This window comes from Bipolaris sorokiniana, assembly GCF_000338995.1.
Source record: "Bipolaris sorokiniana ND90Pr unplaced genomic scaffold COCSAscaffold_5, whole genome shotgun sequence".
Taxonomy (NCBI): domain Eukaryota; kingdom Fungi; phylum Ascomycota; class Dothideomycetes; order Pleosporales; family Pleosporaceae; genus Bipolaris; species Bipolaris sorokiniana.
In genome coordinates, this window is record NW_006911899.1 from 1309601 (window position 1) to 1328507 (window position 18907).

An 18907-nucleotide genomic window follows, 5' to 3' on the forward strand; every position below is an offset into this window, starting at 1 on the left:
GGTGTAGAAGAGTGGGAAGTAGATTAGATCCCTTGCTAGTAAGTTATATCGTGCTAAGTTAAAGTATCGGGTGAGCTGGATCGGACATGATCCGGATCCTACCTGGTACCCCGCCTCCAACTTCATGGGAGCTCCTCATAAGCTTAGAGAGTTTCATGAACAAAACCCATCGAAGCCGGGACCTCCTCGGGCCCTTGGCTAGTGGATTCAAGCTTGGGAGAAAGGTATAGACGATATGACTTCGCTGCAGGATGATTGAGTGTAGGGAAAGAAAAGAAAAGTGGGTATAGAATAAGCCGAAAGTCACCCGAAACAGTCTCTCGCGCTGGCGTGGAGGAACTGCAATAGAGAGGCATAAGAACAGTCTTACAGCTATGGGACTAGCTGTCTACTAAGAGGGGGGTAGTGTAACGATGTTACAACTTCGCCATGTATCGGACCAATCCCAGAGCCGGATCGGAGGTAGTACTCGCCGCCCTCTTCATCAACCACTCGTTGTGAGGTCGGATCCGATTCGGATCCGACTAAGATAAGTATATAAGGAGACACTCCCTGTAGCTAGCTCTGTAGACTTTTGATATCCTTTCGTACAAGGCCTATAGGTGTCTATTCGAATTAAGGCTCGTTTGATGTCCCACGCACTCCCATATGCCTCTGAGTGACACTACCGCCGATACTGATCCGAGTAGTCTTGCCTGCGCCGTTACAATTACTCCACTATAGCCTCGACGCATATAATCCCATAGTCCTTGAAGGCTAAGTAAGGCTTTTTTATGTATTCGTGTACGGTAGTTGTTCCAGTAAAATTACATCCGATACCTGACATCCAATGGCATACATTCGATTCAGTTCTTTCTCCTTGTAGGTATGCTTACACACCAAGCGGCTCTTTTTATATGTAGTCGACAATTGTAAGGTAAGACTCTAAACTTAGGTAGATCGATATCTAACAGTAGTCGCCAAACCCTTTTAATTATCTAATTCAGGTCTGAGTAATAGACAGGCAGGATAGTTTTTTGGTAAAGCCTCATCACATCAGCGCGTGGCTACGTAGCATAGGCGCGGGGAAGTGGGGGCATCCTAGCGATACGCGTCATCACGTGCGTAGTTAGCGCGTTGTCGAGTAAACATAGCCGGTATTGGTTATGATGCAGCAACCACACACCTGTTAGTAGCACATTCGAGACCAACTTATCTTGAAAAATAATTCCATGATGCCTGCTGCTGCAAATCCCAATTCCCGCTCGCCCTCTCCCACACCTGCCCGACCCATTGCAGAGACGCCTGGACCACGCGCGCAAGGTCTAATCAATGTCTTCAACCAAGCCTCGAAAGCCACTCTAGACAAGTGCTCGGCCAAGAACTTTGCTTCGTGCTTCCCCACCGCTGCGCAATATAGCCCAGAGGTTCTGGACAATCTGAGGGGCCAGATTGTTGACCAGCTTGATCGAACATGGAAAAGCAACTTTGAGGATATTATAGAGAGGAGGAATGTGGTCAAACTGCTCAACTCTCTTGACCAATGTATAGAAGATGCAAGACTACGGAAGAAACGTGCGGAAGAGAGCGCAAATGGAGGACCCGTGGAGACGCCCGTGCCGTAAGTACTACACATGCGCCGACCTGCTTCTTCTCACAATGCTAAACACTGCGCAGACCTCACACACTTTCGCCTGCCGAGATCCACCTAGCCCATCTCATGCCCTTCCTTGAGAAGCAAGCCACCGCCATGAACACTAAGCTTTTCGAGACGCAACAAGCCAACACGGAGCTGCTATCGACCGTCACGGCGCAGCGTGCGGAAATTGAGTCGCTAGTCAGAGGGTTGGAGAATGTTATAAAAGATCTGGAAGCCAGCGCGCAGACAATGGCGCAAGACGGCGTGCAAGATTTGAGCAAGGAGACTAGGGATTTGGAAATGGCGATGCGAACATGATTTCAGATGAGGGAATGTAGTGTTTGAGAAAGTATCATAGACTCTTGTAGGAAGAGTTGGGTGTTACTAGTGGGTTTCCCCACCGAGACAGACCTTTGGGCATCTGGCTTGAGATATGTCGTAAGACATGCGTACTAAGGGGCTTTCGAGAGTCGAGCACTTGGGTACACTCGTAAACGGCGAGCGCACGATTGCCTTTCCCAGGGACCCTCCGAAAGGAAACCGCGTCTGCAGCCGTTCGCAGTCTTGTCCCAGAACCTCGCACATGAAGCCAGCTTAAAGCGTTTGCAGATGAGTGGGCTATCATGGCGAGGAATTTACGCCTGGTGCCTGGTGTACAACATACAAGGCTACCTGTGTTGAACTACTTAGTACATCAGCACGCATAGCTATGGGAGGAACAGAGACGACTATAAAAGGCCCAAGAGGTGGAGTAGAATGGGCAGTATGCTTGGAAGCGACAAAGAAAGATATGCGCCGTATCTTGATCTCAGTTGTGTATCCCAAACCACTTCAAGAGAATATTCTGTTTGAGTATTGCCTTCTGTTACATGCCCATCTGATACCCTTTGGTCATGTCCGTTCCAACTCAATGACCTTGCCGTTCCGCATATCAAGTTGAGGTTGCACATTCTACCAGACTTCCTCAAGTCATGATATCTCAAAGTGTGTAAAAACTTACCAATATTATCACGAATCCTGTACATCCTTTCAGCTCGCAAGATGTATAATTGATTTAAAAAAGCTAGTGCTACAACATGTCTGCATAATACTCAGTGTAAGAAAAGGAAACTATTTTTGATTTTAGAACAGCAAGAAAGTAAATTTCCCGTCTTTATCTAAAATCACATGTTCCAAAAAAAAAAATACAATTGATTCCTCTATTCTCTGAAGAAAAACTTCACAACGTCATCAAACTCCCCTCTACTTCAAGTAACACGCTAACAGCCCTTTCAAACTTAATTCCTTCCCACTCTCCAGTAATTTGTTCAGCGCCGCAGAACCAAGATACACAGGGCACTTGATACTCTGCGCCTCCTCAACTGCCAACTTCAAGGTCTCCACATAACCTCCTAGTACGCTTCCACTGCCATCCTCCTTGCCCTCTAGAATCTCAATCATCTTCTGGCCTGCTTCCTTGAACATTGTGCTGCCACCCGCGGCATCACACACGAGAGTGTAAAACTGTGGTAGCGGGATACCGACGTGTTTGGCGAGGGAAATAGCCTCTGTTGCGGCAACGAGATGGATGCCTGTAAGGAGATTCACTGCGTGTTCCAGTTTTTGGGCTTTCTCCTCGGGAGAAAGGGTGGATTGGATGGAAGTGACGGGGTCCGACGTCCAGAGACGAACGAGACCCGCGTCGTCGTTTGCGCCCCAGCCGCGGTCGAGGGCGGAGAAATAGACTTGTTCTGCGACGGAGCAGAGGGTTGTTGGGAATGCTGCGGCGCGCGCTGAGGAGGTGATGATGCCCTTTTGAATTTACGTTAGCAACCTTTCAAGCGAGATAAAATAGTGGAGTGGAAAAGAGTGTGAGAAAAGGGGAAGGACATACCGTATCCTTGAGAATGATGGTCACAGCACTCGCCCCGGGGAAATAATCCTCCTTCAACGTCCTCTGACTCCTATTCTCGAACATCCAACTCCACGCCTTCGCATCCTTCTTGCCAACAACCTCATCGTACAAATCCTGACCATTGATACCCATCCGCGCAGCAAACCCATACGCCTCGTTAAGCGACAGAATCTGGATCGCAGCAAGCACCTGATGCACCATCTTCATATTACTTCCCGCGCCAACGCCTCCATTCACAATGAAGAGTTTAGACGGCGCACTCATTTCCTCTAGTAGAAACTGGCCCTTCTCAAACGACGCTGCAGACGCACCCGCCATGATCGACAGTGTGCCATCTGCCGCTCTAATCGCACCCCCAGACACCGGTGCATCGATGAACGCGATATCCGACCGCCCAATCTCCACAAGCTCCTTCTCGACCGCCTGCGCGTACGCACTGGGGACTGTGGAGCACAGCAGCAGCGTTGCGCCTTGGGGAAGCGCATTCACGATGCCGTCGGCGTCGAAGAGCGCTGGTTGGGCTTGTGCGGCCGAGGCGACCATGACGATGTAGAAGGGCTTGTCTTTTGCGGAGGCGGAGAGGGAGCTCGAGGGTGTGCCGCCGGCTTTTGCGAATTTCTCGAGCGAGGGCGGGTAGACGTCGAAGCCGGTGACGGGGTAACCTTGCTTGACGAGGTGCGTGGCCATGCCAATGCCCATGGCTCCTAGGCCGCAGAAGCCAATTTGTGGTTTGGACGACATGGTAGTGGTTTTTTTTGGAGGGGCAAGGTGATGTGTTTTGAGGGGAATCGATGGAGGGTTTATCTGGTGGTAGTTATTTAAACCTCTTTAATTGTTGATGGAATTGTAATATGGCGAGTAGAGAAGAAAAAAACAATAGAGGAGAATGAAGGGAACAGACAGAGTCTAGGTAAATACAGGACAGGGTATGTATGTGCAGTAGGGTTTTACTACACGAAAGGGTAGTTTGAGGAGTTACTCAATCCAGCAATGCCGCTGAGCTGCCTAATCCCCACTTCGGGCTGATGTCAATATATACCGAGCTTGTCCCCACCCCCACCTCGGGGTAACGCCGTGTGCAATCGATAATATACCTTAGGCCACCCCGCATGTACATAATTACGGCAATGTCACGTGAGATGAAGTCAAGTTAGGCTGGGTTGTTAGTGCATATCACTTCCTCAATCCAATTCTACAGATAAATTCCAACCGCAAAAAAAACCAACATCACAGCTCCCCCCCTACCTACCCTCTACTATTCCGCAACAATCACCGATCCAAACCCCTTCAAAAAAATGCCAATCTATGGCTAACTATCAAAAAAACCCATTAGTCTCACCCATATTCCCCCCCCCCCCCCCAATTTAGCCTATTCTCTCCAACCATTTTTTCCCATTGTGATATCCAGATTCTTCAGCCCCCCCTCCCCAACAAAAGCCCCAGCAGTAAACTGTATCTAATCAAATACGAGAAATTAAAAAGGTTTAAACCACTTTGGCGCATTCGCCATCCGCATCAGTGAATGCGATGAATGGTCCTAAAAAAATTAAGTGAGGGGGGGAGAGTGCCGAAAGTTCGGCGAAAAAGCCGATGAAGCAAGAGTAGAAAAAATGGGGAGGGGGAAGCCAAGAAAAGGAATGAAACAAGTTTGAGTTGAAACGATTGATTTACCGGACACCGGGAATTTTTGTTGGTTCGGAGTGGTCATTTCTCTTGGCAATAGCTAATTGATGACTCGGATTCTCCGTTTCCATGACAATTGAGTAAAGATTGGGTTATTCGATTGAAAAATGTATACAACATTGTGGAGAAATATAAAGACTTCATCATAAAAGCATACGTAGAATTAACTTTATTATAAATATTCGCTTTGCACTAACTCTGTAAACGTTCCGCATTACTGAAAATGGTCGAAAAACAAGCCATTCTATCTGCATCCATAAAGGGAACACCCGAATTTACGTGAGAGCAAACTATTCAAACCCAAAATTCCCTTACACAGCTCGAGCGACATGAGATTGGAAAGGTGGAGCCATATTCACAATGTCATTGTCCATTCCATCAGGGGTATACATCGTCAGTCCTTGTAAAGACGAACTATTAGTTGACGGAGAGTGGAACACTGCCTAGGCTATCAGTAATGCATCTAAGCAGCCACCATTCTCTCCTCTTCCCGGCCACGGTGGTGCTCGCTGGCAATCGTGGACGTGTTTTCATCGTCAAGCTCGTCACGGTCCTCGTAGCCGTTGCCTTGGTGCTCAGAGGCAGGGATCCATAGACCAGACTCGCGATCAAGGGCTTGGTCTTGTCCAGAGAGATCGACACCCTCGCCGTGGCCACGGCTCTGGTTGCGGCGGCGCTGGGAAAGGGTCCGGGATCGCTGAGAGAGCTTGGCAGAGACAGAAGCGTTCTGAGAGACCCAGTTGGTAAGAGCGTCCTCGCAGTCTTGAATAATTCTATCGTGTGTTAGTGAATAGCTCAATAGAGAGAGATAATCATGACGTACGCCTTGCTAGCCTCGTAGCCATCGTAGGCCTGGCGTGTCTCGCCGGGAGTTACTGGAGTATCGTCAACCAACTCGAGAAGGTGCTTGCCGTAGCCAGCAATGATAGCAAGCTTCTCGCAATGTTCCCGCATGGCATCGAACTGATATGTAAAAGCAGCCTTGAGCTTCTCACGGGTGATGTTGGAAAGCTGGGCTTCGGCGACCAGGGATTCGGCCTCAGCGCGGACAAGCTCTTGCTCGAGGACAACAATCTTAGGGGAGTTGGGCTCCTTGTATTTAAGCTGAGCAATCTGGTCGGTAATCTTCTGCTTGCCTGTATGATTATAAGCTTTATACAATAACCAGAGACTGTATTTGACTTACGGTCACGGCTGGGCTGGACAGAGGCCTCAATGTTGCGAATGCTCTTGATCGTGACACGGTACTGATCGTAGCGGTCTACATACTGGTCCTCAAGCTCACCGATTTCGTAGATGAGGACACCGAGCTTGTCAGTAACATCAGAAACGTCATCGTCGCAAGCCTCACCCCAGATGGAGAGTTGTTGCTAGAAGCGAGTAAGCATTTTGTCGAGTCCCAAAAAGCACCGGGCAGACTTACTGCAACTTCCATGCGCTCCCTCGAAACCAGTTCCATACTGCGCATAACGTTCTTCTCCATCTTGACGAGTTGTGAGAGCTTCTTGGCAAGATCGGGACCGAAGGCGCCGGCGGACTTGTGCCGGAATGTGTGACCTGAATTCGATGATGGCGATTAGCTACAGTTCCATATCTTGAAGCATATAAAAACGGAGAATAGGCAATCCGGTAGTCCATGACGCTGAAACCTGGTGGCACTGCTGAGCGCAGCGCAGCGTTTTTGCGCATGTTGCGCCAAAGATGGCAAAGAAGAAGACAAACTCGAAAAGCGATTTTCTAAGAACGTACCGATGTTGGCCTTGCCAAAGAAGCGCCCGCTCTTGGTCGAGGATGCGGGAGGCGGAGGGTTCTGGATCTGCGACGCCGTGGGCGCGCGGGACTGGCGCATGCTGTATGTTCGGTGCATCGTGTCTTGCGGGTGTCGTTTGCGGGGTTTGCGGGGTTTGCGGTGGGTTCAAGCACAGTGGGTTGCAATGTGATGTTGTTGTTGTTGGAGTGGGGTGCAGTGCGCAAATGGGTCGTGGTTAGGCCGCGGTTTTGTTCGACCAGTATGAATGACGTAGCTGTAGCTGCCGGCCCACTCGGAGGGGTGATCGTACATACTCTAGTCCTCGGGCTCGTCCGCCATCCTCGCTCGCATCATTGCACATCCTCCACACTCCCATATTGGTATCTACCGCCCCTGGCTAGCATTAGACATCCACCTGCATAACCGAGCTGCTGCTCCTTGCCTGCATTTTCCCTCTGTTATCCTGAGCATCTCGAGTTGTCTGCACATACACCGGAATCATCGCACATGGTCAGGTAGCTTTTGGCCTGCTTCCGCGTGCTAGCATAGGCTGTGCTGGATATCAATGGCGCCAGTGGTCATAGTCTTGCTTGCCGACATATATGACGTTATTGTGTGCCTCTGGCCGGCATTGTGTAGGCGCCACCATTTTCACGCTACCAACAAACAACTTGCCTCTAGCACTACCAAGTGTAACTTAATGTGTCTAGTCAGGGGCTGTACGCCAATCACAAACCCGCACAGGTTCGTGAAGCACTCCAATTTGAATTATTTGTCACTACACAGATATAGTTTCATGCTACACCCAAGATGCAATGTATTGAAGTAACTTGGAATGGGGTATCAGATTGTCTAAAAATGACCTTGCATTGCTCCGTCGTGCAGCTGATTCGCAAAGACACTAAGAATGCTGCCAGCCTCACCCAAGCCATTGGTCGGGCGCAGCGCCCAAAAAATCAACTCGCCCTCTCGTGGCGACCGACGATGATGTATGGCCAGTGACACAAGTCCTACTGCAGCTGCTGTAGCAACACCAAATACACTGCTGAGAAACAATGGGGATGGCAGCTCTGACCGAAAACGCTTTGAAACCAACATTGGTTCTGACGTAACAATGGTACGTTTTTGCGACACTGTAGCAATGCCGGGCAGGTTTCCCAGAATCTCCTTTGTACAGGCCATGGCACTTGCGCCGAAACTTGCTGGTCTTGTCGTCCATGGCAGTGTTGTGCTGGTTGCAATGTTGGATTTGCCGGTTGAGACAGCCCAGATGTCAGCAGGGCTGACCTCCTCCTCATGAAAGAGATCTCTATGTAGTCTGTGAACGTATGCCCCTATACGCGGGTACTTCGCCCGGATCGTCTCCCTGAGCCAAGCCTGGGGTACCGGAGGGTAGATGAGAAGGGACAGGTACCCAAAGGCCAAGCAGTCTAAACTCGAGGGCTGATCTCCCCGGAATAGGTACTTGTTCTTGCCCAACAGATCTGACAACGGGTCCAGCAGTTCGGCCGAAAGAGCGTCAAGTCTGAAGCGAGCAGCATACACCTGGCCACCCAAAAGGCCTCCCAGACCCCTGCCCCGTCCTATGTTTAGAGATCTGGGCTGACTCTCAGTAGGTATACCAGCTGCCCGTTTGGCTGCCTCGTACTCCGAGGATGCAGTCCCCCGGCCAGGCGCAAACTCTTCTTCAGCCGAAGTATCCACGTCCAGACTGCTCAGTCCCATGTGTGCCGTCCTCATCCGGGCCAGGTCTCGCCGTCTGGGCGGAACCGTGTAGTTTGCATACCATGGTAGAATGGCCGTATATGCGGACGCAGTAGTCTTGTTGTAATTCTCGGCGGAAACGTAGAGTGAGAGATCGACGAGCGGTGTTGCTGTAGCCTGGAGAAAGGTGCCGAATCTGGGTCGCGTGAGATGCTTTCTTGGTATCAGTGCGTGAGTTGCTTACGCAGTCCGGTCAGTCCGCTGGGCGCTTGAGAGACCAGCATCTATGTCGTTGGTGACTGTGGGGTAGTTGCGAAGATAGGCAACAATGTCCTCGAACCCGGATGCCGTTGCAACGCCGTCGTCAAAGAGAATCGGTAGTATTTCTGGAATGAGTGAGTCAACGGGTAACTTGCCATCGGGGACCAGTGCCTATACCTGCTGTTCCGACGGTTGGATTATGGCTTGCGACCAAGGACCATCCCCCCTCTGGAATGACGCGGTGGCAGTATGCTATGGTGGCTATGCATTCGGCCTCTATCGAAGCGAGGCCGAATGCGGGACCCCATACGTGGAGCTCTAGCACCATTGCTTGTGCGGCGTTGCGGTGGGTGTCTTGTGTTCATCAACGTCTTAGCGGTCCTTGCAACCAACTTTTGCGCATGCCGATCGGAACTAGGGTCGGAACGCTTGCACGTGAACGCGCATCATTGTCTAATGCCATAGGGCTGTCGGACTTGTAGGCTAACCGTTCCACATATGTACCTACTACACTGCCATTCTTGAAACACTTCGAGAATCATGGCACCACTCCGAAAATACCTCCGAATCACCAAGCACTCGGTCATCGAAGTGCGCATCTATCTAGATCGGCCAGCCGATGCAGATGCATGGCTACTGAAACGCGACGATCCAGCGCTGCCACGCGTCATCCAAGCAGTGCAACCGCTGGTATTGCCCAAACTCCGGGAGGAAAACGAAAGAGGCAAGGGACGGGGTGGTGCTAAAGCAAAGAAGAAGGGAGTCAAGGATGTGGTGATTCAAGGTAAGCTGTATGGCCGGGAGTGCCGACGATGCAGATGAGAAGGTTAACAGTGGCGTATACCGATCACTGGCTAACCTGCTATCAGATGACTTTGAAGTTTCAATCTTCTTAACGGAGTTATCATCCCGGCACTCTGTTCTCACGAAGCAAAAGATCTTCAAGGACAAGGCCCGCATTCAGAGCAACTCGGGCAAACTCACGGGATGGCTAACATCCGGGACAAGTGATCAGCCGGTTGTAATCAATGAAGATGCAGCAGAACCAATTACAATAAGGCAAGAGGACAACAGCGGTGCAGTTAACCTTTTTGATATCCCCGAGGCCAAGACAGCGAAAAAGCAACACAGGTATGCATGAAGGGAAACAAACTCTGAGATGGCGCCCAAAAGTGCTTACGCTGTGCAGCGAGGCTAGCGATAGCGAGACATCAGACTTGATTGTATCTGAACAAGCCAGCATTACGGGAAACACGGCGCAGGACCAGGATGAGGGTCAACGAGGAGATGAGACTAAGAAACTCGGCCTCCGGACATCCTACGATGGATTTAGCATCTATGGTCGTATTCTGTGTCTGGTGGTCAAGCGGCGTGGCGCTCGAAATGCGGCGCCAGCAAGCGGTGCAGCATCTGGTAGTCAGGCCATGCTCGAGAACTGGGTCTCGACGCAAGCTGTAGCTGGCCAGCAGGATGAAGACGACGCCGCCCTATAGACGGTGTAATGGAAAGCCGACGCACGACTAGATTAGTGCAGACCTGCTGATGTGCGTGTGGGTGAGATACGAGATATTTTGCCGAAGAAACGCAGTCTAGCACACACCGACGAGTCGTGATGACGGTGGCTTTATGTCATTTTCTACTCCACGTGGGCTTACCATTGCATTGGACGAGCGCGCGGACGGCCTGGCGATCGGTGCGTATCAGAGGCTGCGCCAGGCAACAAACCGTTTTCCCAGGTTGGACGAATACTTATGCGCCACAGCTATTGCGCGACCTTAGCCAGCATCGCATGCCCGTGCACCTGTGCAACCCTGCATATCGATTGAGCGAGGATGGGTGGCTGATGATCAAGTTTGATTGGGGATACTGTACTTGAGACGCGGCACTACGCAAGAGAAACATGGTGGTCGAGATAAAAGGGCGCATTTTAAGATGATGTGTATGTATGCGTTGTAATGGCGGTGGACAGGCTGGCTGCACTATTCTGCACTAGAGGGAATTACAGAGTGGTCTACACTAGCATGTCACCACAAAAAGTGCCAAATGTCACCGTGACTGGTGTTCAAGCCTCAAGAAGAACTATGGTCTTGGCATGGGCCAGCCCGTTGCTGGGTCTGGAATCAGCCCTTGGGTTGTTCTGGCTTCAGCCTGCTACGTACGTGTGTACGTCTACACAGTCTGGAGATTTTCGTCTAGTGTCAACAAAGTAGACGTGCCATTGGCGCTTCGGCCTCGCCGGATCTGGGCTTGCTGGTGGTCGAGCCTTTGTTTCACGACGCGAAGAGCAGCGCAAGCCACGGCCGTGGGGTGGCCGGGGGGGGGGGCGGACGAGGCTTGACGTGTACCTGCAGCAGGAGAGGCTGACCATCCAGAACCAGCCATGCAACCACGGCAGTGTGTGGCTGGAGATGGCCGGCAGTCAGGCATTAGCAGCTTGGAGCGAGTACGGGAAATAATAGAGTAGTAGTCAACTTGGAGGGATCGAAATTAAAGAGGCCGCAGCTGAGGAGGACCAAGGTGGACGGCGGAGAGGAACGCGTGGCAGAGGGATAGAGTTCAGAGCCAGTCTTGCAGTCCTTTTTGGCCCGAGGCGCATGTCGATCGCGGAGAAGGACAATGGGGATAGGCAAATGATAGGCGTGTGGCTTATTGGCAGCTAGGAGGTGACTGCAGGGAGAAAATGGGCAGAGATCGGAGGGAAAGCGAAATCAAGACGTCAGGCGTGTATGTGTAGATGGTTGTTTGTGTGTTAGGGAGGTTGATACTATACGCAGCCAATAGTCCCCACGGCAGCATCACATGGCTCGGCACCTCTTCACCTCTTCGCCGCTCCGCCCTCTCCGCCCTCTCCGCCTTGTCCGAGTCCTCGGGACAGTGTGGATGACGGTGGGTGAGACAGTTACAAATGCAAACGTCTTTTTTGCTCGAACCATGGTCTTACTACGGACGCAACGTTGCTGCAGGCACTTGTAACAGCGAGGCCGAATTGCGCTCCACCGCGCTGAAACGGCACGACTGTGTTGGTAATGGGTGTGCAAGCCAACTGCCGAAGGCGTCATGGGCGGCGCTGCTTTGTTTTTTTTCCCCTCTTTCTCGCTCTCGCGCTGTCGGTTTTTGGCCTGGGGCGGTGGGCGCGCTCGGACCTTGATGGCTGCCCCTGTAGATCTGCTCGCTTGGTGCCCACGCCCACACCCAGAATGGCCTCGGGCATTGCACAAGGCCCCATTACTTAGTCTCAGTCTCAAACCTATCCAGGGTACCGACGGTTATTGGGAAGGGGAAATGGTGACAAGGCGAACGGTTCCCATCACATGGTCGTGACCGTAATTTGGCAAGGCCAGCAGCATACAAGCTTAGTAGGCAAGCCACACGCGCGGTACACCTATATTTACTTACAGATGCTGAGGCATGAAGCTGCAATATTAGCACAATAACTATGTTCATCAAAAACATGGTCCTGCGTGAGGTCACACAGGCGGCAACCCTGTCGGCCCACGTGGAGGGCGTGCCAGGCAGGAAAAAGACGAGCACGATAGCTCCATCCATACACTCCTTTGCTGGTCTCCGCGGCAGCCGAATGGCCATGGGGGCCGAGCGGCTGCAGCTCGCCTTGCACACTGCTTCCGGCCCAGCCGAACTGCCATTGGACAAAGGGAGGTGCAGCACGATACGAGTGGTGCAAATCCGGCCAAGCTCCAGGACAAAAATAAGCCTGACTATGTGCGTGTGCCCTTGCCGACAGCCTACCTACCCGACGACGATTGAAGGCAGCCATGTACAGATCCTACATGGCTACTAGTGAGTAAGTGCTCATACAGCGTATACCACATGCAGACATGCACCCTCGCGCGCGCTATCGCACAATGACAAACATGATTACCCCGGCATGTCGGCCAGCAAAGGCACGGGCGATTGAGCGGGCCAGGGTCAGAAGCAGGACCAGGGCCAGGAATGTCGTCGTGCCATGCTTTCATTGACCGCCAGCAGTCTGAGGCCCGCAGTGGAGCGGAAAATTCTAGGGGGAGGGGACTTTTGCGAGAAATTGGATCGAAGCTCAGAAGAAGCACGGGAGAAGGTGGCCATGGGCGCTAGGAGGCCGTGTGGTTGTGCGTTGCGCTGCAAGTCAGAGGAGACCGTGTGTGGGCAGACGAGATGGGCGACGGGCGACGTCGCAAATTGAGCGGGCCAAGGCTGGCAGCAGCTGTGTCAGACTGGCGGCGTTCTGACACGCCATGTCGGTCAAGGTTTGGCAAACGGCACTCTCTGAGGGAGGGCTGCATATACACCGAACGGCGGGCTCGGAAGGCGTCGTGGGTCGTCGTGGGCAGGGCGCGGTGGGAAAAGGAGAAGGGCGTTTCATTGCCTGCCCACGGTGGCCACGGCCGTTGGCACTAGCCCCGTCGCAGTCGCAGCGTGTGATGTCAGACGCAAACTGACCAGTTGCAATTGACCGCCCGCCGTGACCGCAGTTCACAGTCGGCTGTGTGCGCTGCTGGGCGGGAATGCTGGTAGGCCGCTGCTTCGCTGCTTCGTTGCCCGCTGGTCGCCGGTCGGGCATGCTCATGGGTGTGGGCGGGGGTCGGGGGATGCAGCCTTGAGCGTGGCCACATTGATGATGCGCTGTCTGAGCGGGAGGGCAGAGCGAGAGCAGAGCGAGGGCAGCGCGCGGCGACACTGCTGCGACGGGATTGGGCGAGTGCCAAATTCACACAGTCACAAGGCTGATGAAACGGCCAGCGGTAACGCAAAGGTTCGTGTTTGCTCGCACCCCTGCTCATTAACGGACCGGGATGGACAATGTTTCGGCCTGGTTTAGCTCATGCACACGCCAGGAGCCACCCCTTTCCTGCTCATCAGCCCAACGCCTCTTTCACCGCTTGGCCCGTGCCCGCCATCATTACACACTCTGCCAAAGCACAGAGCTGACCGACATTTTAGGCCTCTGCAATCTGAGCACAAGCATAAATACTTTGCGCCCCCACTGTCACGACGCTCGTTTCATCATCCAGAGCCGAATACAGCACACACACAACAAGAGTTTTATATATCTCTCTCTGCACACCACTACCATCAATCAATCATAGCACGGCTATTACTACTACTACTACTACTACTACTACACTACCACTCGACGACTAGTCCCTTGGTTACCATCATCCATCCAATCATCTCGCCAACCACTCTACCAACTCTACCAAACACTCAACCATCGATTCACACCAACCCACCAAACACACAATGGCCGCTACCCTCTGCAACGACATCATGGTTCCCCAGAACCTTCCTCCATGCCCCGGCCCACCACCAACCGGCCCTCTGCCAGCCATCCCCACAAAGAAGAACTGAGCATCGTCAACCACCCACTCCCATGTCCTGTCCTGGACTAGTCTGCTGGCTTTAGTCTGCCAACAGACACTGCACCATGGCGTGCATCCTCGACCACCACCAACATGGCCTAATACTACCACCTGGCTCCGATTCAACCCGCACATGGCTGCTTGGCATGCTACGCCCACGCCAGGCACCAGCTAGTACGACGCGACCTTCTCGACGCACTTGGTGCCTTGGATCTCGGACATAACACCCCCTGTCACTCACCTGACTACCTGACGAGATATCCGGTTAAACGCACTCTTACGCATCCTTCTCGGATAGCAACGTCAACACTCGTCTTGGCCCTCGTGCCTCGACTTGTTTACGCTCCTGCATCCAATACACTCCGCTGGCTCGAGTGGATGGAAATATGAATCTTCTCGATAGACGCCTTTTTTTTTATCACTACTAGACTTATTTGGCACACGCACCACAATCGTTGTAATACTGAGCGACTTGATTTTTGCATGCATTAGTTGGCGCTTGGGATATTTTTGGCTGTGTGCTCAATGCATCACTCGCTTCTGGAGTTTTTAGCAATCATAGACGGCACCACAGTAGCCTGGCGGAATACCCACAAATACTTGATTTGTAGCATTAATAACCTGATCTAAGATCACCTTCTTCTTATTACTCATATTATCTTGTACTATTGCGCCTCAGTGTGACACTTGTATGATGCTGACAATGATGATCGTTATCATCATTCCATCTAATATGAGCAAGTAAGCCAGCCGGTCGAAGGGGCCGGTGCTGGAGAGACAGCCGCGGGCTCAAGGGTAGTTGCCGTGCACACCACCAACTTTTTTTTGTGGCTATCCGCTATCCGCTATCCGCCAAGTGCGCGGGGCCAACAATGAGAAGTCTCAGGTCTACTGTACGTACTATGGGTACAAGCGTTGCAGCGAGTGGAGCGGCTCGTCGACGGTTAGGCACACACACACACACACACACACACACATACATGGGACGAGGCCATATACGCATCCAACGTAGTGTACACGTACTCGTACACCTCCAACACATGACAAGCGCGTGGTGGCCCGTTTGGTGACGTCTACCTTACAAGTGCAAGAGGCAGCCAATACGGGGGGCCTGTCTAGTCAGGCCAACGCTGGCCCTTTGCATGTTCCTGACCCGCCCCTACCGAAAGCTTCCGCGTGACCGGTATATGCCTTGGAAGAATTCATATCCCGGCATGTGCAGTTGGAGTGCAGCAGTAGCAGTAGCAGTAGCAGTAGCAGTAGCAGTAGCAGTAGCAGTAGCAGTAGCAGTAGCAGTAGCAGTAGCAGTAGCAGTAGCAGTAGCAGTAGCAGTAGCAAACCCACAATGGGTCGGCGCACTTTGTCTATCGACGACGGCCATGTTGGAGTTGCAAGGCCAATAAGCATACCTGGACGTAGGTGCAGGCCCCCTCGTCAACTATAGTAGATACGCCTCGATGACTTTATTCTTACTAACAACGCATCATGGCCCCGCTAAGTCAGAGACTATTGCTACTCAAACGACGTACGGCGGTTTGCGAGCGTTGCACCATCTCACCGCTCATGATTGACTTGGTTACTCCACCTGCTTGCACGCCGATACATCCAAGTCGGACCAAGTGCTGAGTAGTGCGGTAGTGGTAGTGGTAATGGTAGCTGTCCTTTGTCTGCCTGTCTCGCTCTCTAACCTTCTCTCCATTGTCTTCGTCATGATACTGTGTAATTAGCCGTGGCGCATCCCGCGGTTGCAGACACCCACGTGAATGGCTAAAGCAGCGGCGGCAGCGCCACTACGCTTACTTGCTACATACTCTACTCACTACATGCTCGGCTTTGCTCTATTCTACTTACTGCCCGTCTGCCCGACTACGGGGCCCGCTCGTTCAGCCACGTTGTCTTAGCATGGCGGAGAAAGACACCCTGACTGCGTTTGATACTTGGGAATGAGCACACCACCAAGTCACACCCGCAACCCGGGTATCCTGGACAATGGGCGAGATGAGCGAGTGAACGAGGGCGAGGGCCGACGCCACAGTTGGCTGGTGGTGGTGGTCGGGCAATCACAGGGAGCGTGCGGCTGGGCTTGTCAATCCTTCCTCGTCTCAATCAGGTTTTTTCGAGTGATGTTTTGTGCTCGTCTATGCGCCATACCACTCTCGGCCCGCATTATTTGATTGTTGGAGCAGCAAAGTCGGAGGGCGCCTGTTAAGCGATTGGCTGAGGGGGTGCAGGACGACGTTGTAAGCCTGCATGTCCTCTGTGCACCCCCCCATGGTTCCAAATCTAGGAACAGGATACGCAATGTCAGACGTCAATCCATCCTTGAAGCAGCCAGACGAGGCGTTTGGGCTACGCCATCGTCTGACGCATCTACCCACTCCCCTCGCGTGTGCTTGTGTGTCAGTGTGCTGCTTCAGGCACACAATCACACACGCATGGCATGTGCATGCATCCAGCTGAATCCTCTGCTCTACTCACCATGGCTGCTTACTTCCGTACACACACACACACACACATGGCTTTTTTTTTTGCTTTTCTGTATCCCTGGCAGATCAATCTGACTCATACCCGTATTTCCACATCGCACCTCTTTGCATGCAGATCGTGGATCCCCTGCTTGCCATGCCTTAGTGTCGGTCCTGCTCATGATGCCTTTTTTGCTGTCTCCACACGCGCTAACTGCACTCTTCGCACCGACAGTCTGCCCAGACAAGTACCAAATCTTGCTCGACGCACCCGTCCTTCGGTCATTTGCTCATAACCGCCGCTCTCCTGACTCATTGACACGCCCATTACCAGCGGTGTACCCCAGCCTGCCACCGTCTCAACACCGACGCCGTTACGATTTGGCCGTCGTCTAGTCGACCAGAACCATATCGCCGGGTCTCGTCACACTACTGGACAGACGGTTTTTACAAAAAAATCCTGAGTGGCCGTTGTTTGCAGCGCTGCCATTGGCCAATGCAAAGGGAAGATCCGCCTTCAACTTTGCGCCTACTCATCCTCTCACCGCTTCCTTCACAAGCGAGAATCCGTCATCACACACGCTACGTATCGCCATCTATTTTTGCTCATGTGACTGGCTGGCATGATGCGCAACCTTCAAACTACGGCGCATGGGTACCAGCCCAAACAACATTCGTCATAATTTGCCCAGTCGCCGATACTCTCGGCGAAGACTTAAGGTTTTTTTCTCGTCTGTTGACGACCTTCACCGGTGTGGACATTACCATTCTGCCTATGTACCCTGCTGCAAAGCACTCCCACCGGCATTGACATCGTCGTCGACAACAACCACACATGTAACCCACTAAAGGCGCAAAGTTTTCCTACCTTTGTGCTTCAGCGCACGCAAATGGGACAAGCCGCGCGATCCAAGTGCAACATGAAGCATCCGATCCTTTTTGCACATCGCTTGCGCCATCTGTTTCGCAGGCACCCAGGCATTCGTGGATCAATATCTCCCACACAATGCACGCCGGGGTGGGACCCTGTCGATCAAACTGCAGCCTCCTGAACCTGCCGTTCATGCGCCTCGTCCGATGCGGTAATGCGGCCATCCATCTCCGGCTGTCCTGACCGTGACCTTACCCTTTTTCCGCCACTGCCGCTTTGTGCTTTTTTCCAACTCGCTCGCTGAACCCTGAAACACGGTCGCCGTGCTGACAATAGCAATCATCATCCCGCGCTTACTTGCTGGCCGTCCTGCGCTACCCATGATTCGCGTCCTCCCCTTTGCCACTCAGCCTCATCTTATTCCCCCACCTAAACTCCGTTTCCTTCGGACATTAAGTACGCTCCTGGGCTAAGCGACCGCAAACCTATTTCCCAAAACGGAATACAATGGCCCACTCTAGGATTCATGCCTCGGTTGTTGAATCCACTCTGGATTAGCCACCCCCAAAAAACTGGTCCCAACACGGCGAGGCTTGGACGGCCCCAGCGCATCACACCATCCGCGGGCGAACCAGGTCTTGCAAATGCTCTAATCGTGGCTGCCACACTCTAGGTTCCACTGGTGGATGCAGGCACATGTGCTGTACATACAATATGTACTTACATACTACATGGACATGGACATGTATCCGACATTTGTCCTGACAAGGGGTGGTATAGGGGGCCGAGTTTGCATATGAACATGAATGCAGCGTGGGATCTTCCTTGCCCAAAGAACCTATTTCTAGCCCATATAGCGCGGCATAGCCACGTCTTCCAATACACCATCAAACCTGCAAGTCAGCCAGAACGCCTAGCCATAAACTATGTGCACACATTTCTTGCACAAGGGGCCAGTTTGACAATGAGCCCGCTCCGTCTAACCGATCCCCATCTTTTCCCAGGTCCGAAACTCCGTCACACGTCGCATATAGTTATGTATGTACAGTAAGCTCTCTCCAGATTCGGTATCTGATACCAGGACTTCAGCCTGATATGGCTCTTTCCGAGCATCAGCTGCATTTTAACTTCCGCTACATGGACGCACTCTATCTGTATCACATGCATGCACGTAAGACGGAACAAAGAGCGACACAAAGGAATTGCAGCCTGTTGCCTTGTCCGATGCCAAGATGACGATAGGCCGAGCGCCTCATGGATCAAGAACGGACCCTAGAGGAGTGAGGAACTATGTGGCTGCTTAC

At 52.3% G+C, this 18907-nt stretch overlaps 5 protein-coding genes across 5 annotated transcripts; 2 read left to right on the forward strand and 3 right to left on the reverse strand.

The window, feature by feature from the left end:
* Positions 1-1214: 1214 nt before the first annotated feature.
* COCSADRAFT_25361 (uncharacterized protein) lies at positions 1215-1936 on the forward strand (the record flags this gene model as incomplete). The annotated part of the gene is made up of 2 exons (XM_007700076.1): positions 1215-1600; positions 1657-1936. The coding sequence occupies 2 exons, from the start codon at positions 1215-1217 to the stop codon at positions 1934-1936; spliced, it is 666 nt and encodes a 221-aa protein (XP_007698266.1).
* Positions 1937-2764: 828 nt separating this feature from the next.
* COCSADRAFT_114914 (uncharacterized protein) lies at positions 2765-4556 on the reverse strand. Its single transcript, XM_007700624.1, has 2 exons — positions 3492-4556; positions 2765-3409 (listed from the first exon to the last, which is right to left on the reverse strand). The coding sequence occupies exons 1-2, from the start codon at positions 4251-4253 to the stop codon at positions 2861-2863; spliced, it is 1311 nt and encodes a 436-aa protein (XP_007698814.1). The 5' UTR covers positions 4254-4556; the 3' UTR covers positions 2765-2860.
* A 490-nt stretch (positions 4557-5046) lies between these two features.
* Positions 5047-5334, reverse strand: COCSADRAFT_309366 (uncharacterized protein). Its single transcript, XM_007700625.1, has one exon. It carries the CDS (start codon positions 5218-5220, stop codon positions 5059-5061), a length of 162 nt encoding a protein of 53 aa, XP_007698815.1. The 5' UTR covers positions 5221-5334; the 3' UTR covers positions 5047-5058.
* Positions 5335-5347: 13 nt separating this feature from the next.
* On the reverse strand, positions 5348-9312 carry COCSADRAFT_114916 (uncharacterized protein). Its single transcript, XM_007700626.1, has 8 exons — positions 9088-9312; positions 8894-9035; positions 7978-8845; positions 6945-7035; positions 6619-6752; positions 6382-6565; positions 6019-6331; positions 5348-5968 (listed from the first exon to the last, which is right to left on the reverse strand). The coding sequence occupies exons 1-8, from the start codon at positions 9236-9238 to the stop codon at positions 5659-5661; spliced, it is 2193 nt and encodes a 730-aa protein (XP_007698816.1). The 5' UTR covers positions 9239-9312; the 3' UTR covers positions 5348-5658.
* A 138-nt stretch (positions 9313-9450) lies between these two features.
* On the forward strand, positions 9451-10403 carry COCSADRAFT_86460 (uncharacterized protein; the record flags this gene model as incomplete). Its single annotated transcript, XM_007700627.1, has 3 exons — positions 9451-9694; positions 9780-10041; positions 10100-10403. 3 exons carry the CDS (start codon positions 9451-9453, stop codon positions 10401-10403), a joined length of 810 nt encoding a protein of 269 aa, XP_007698817.1.
* Between the last annotated feature and the right edge of the window lie 8504 nt (positions 10404-18907).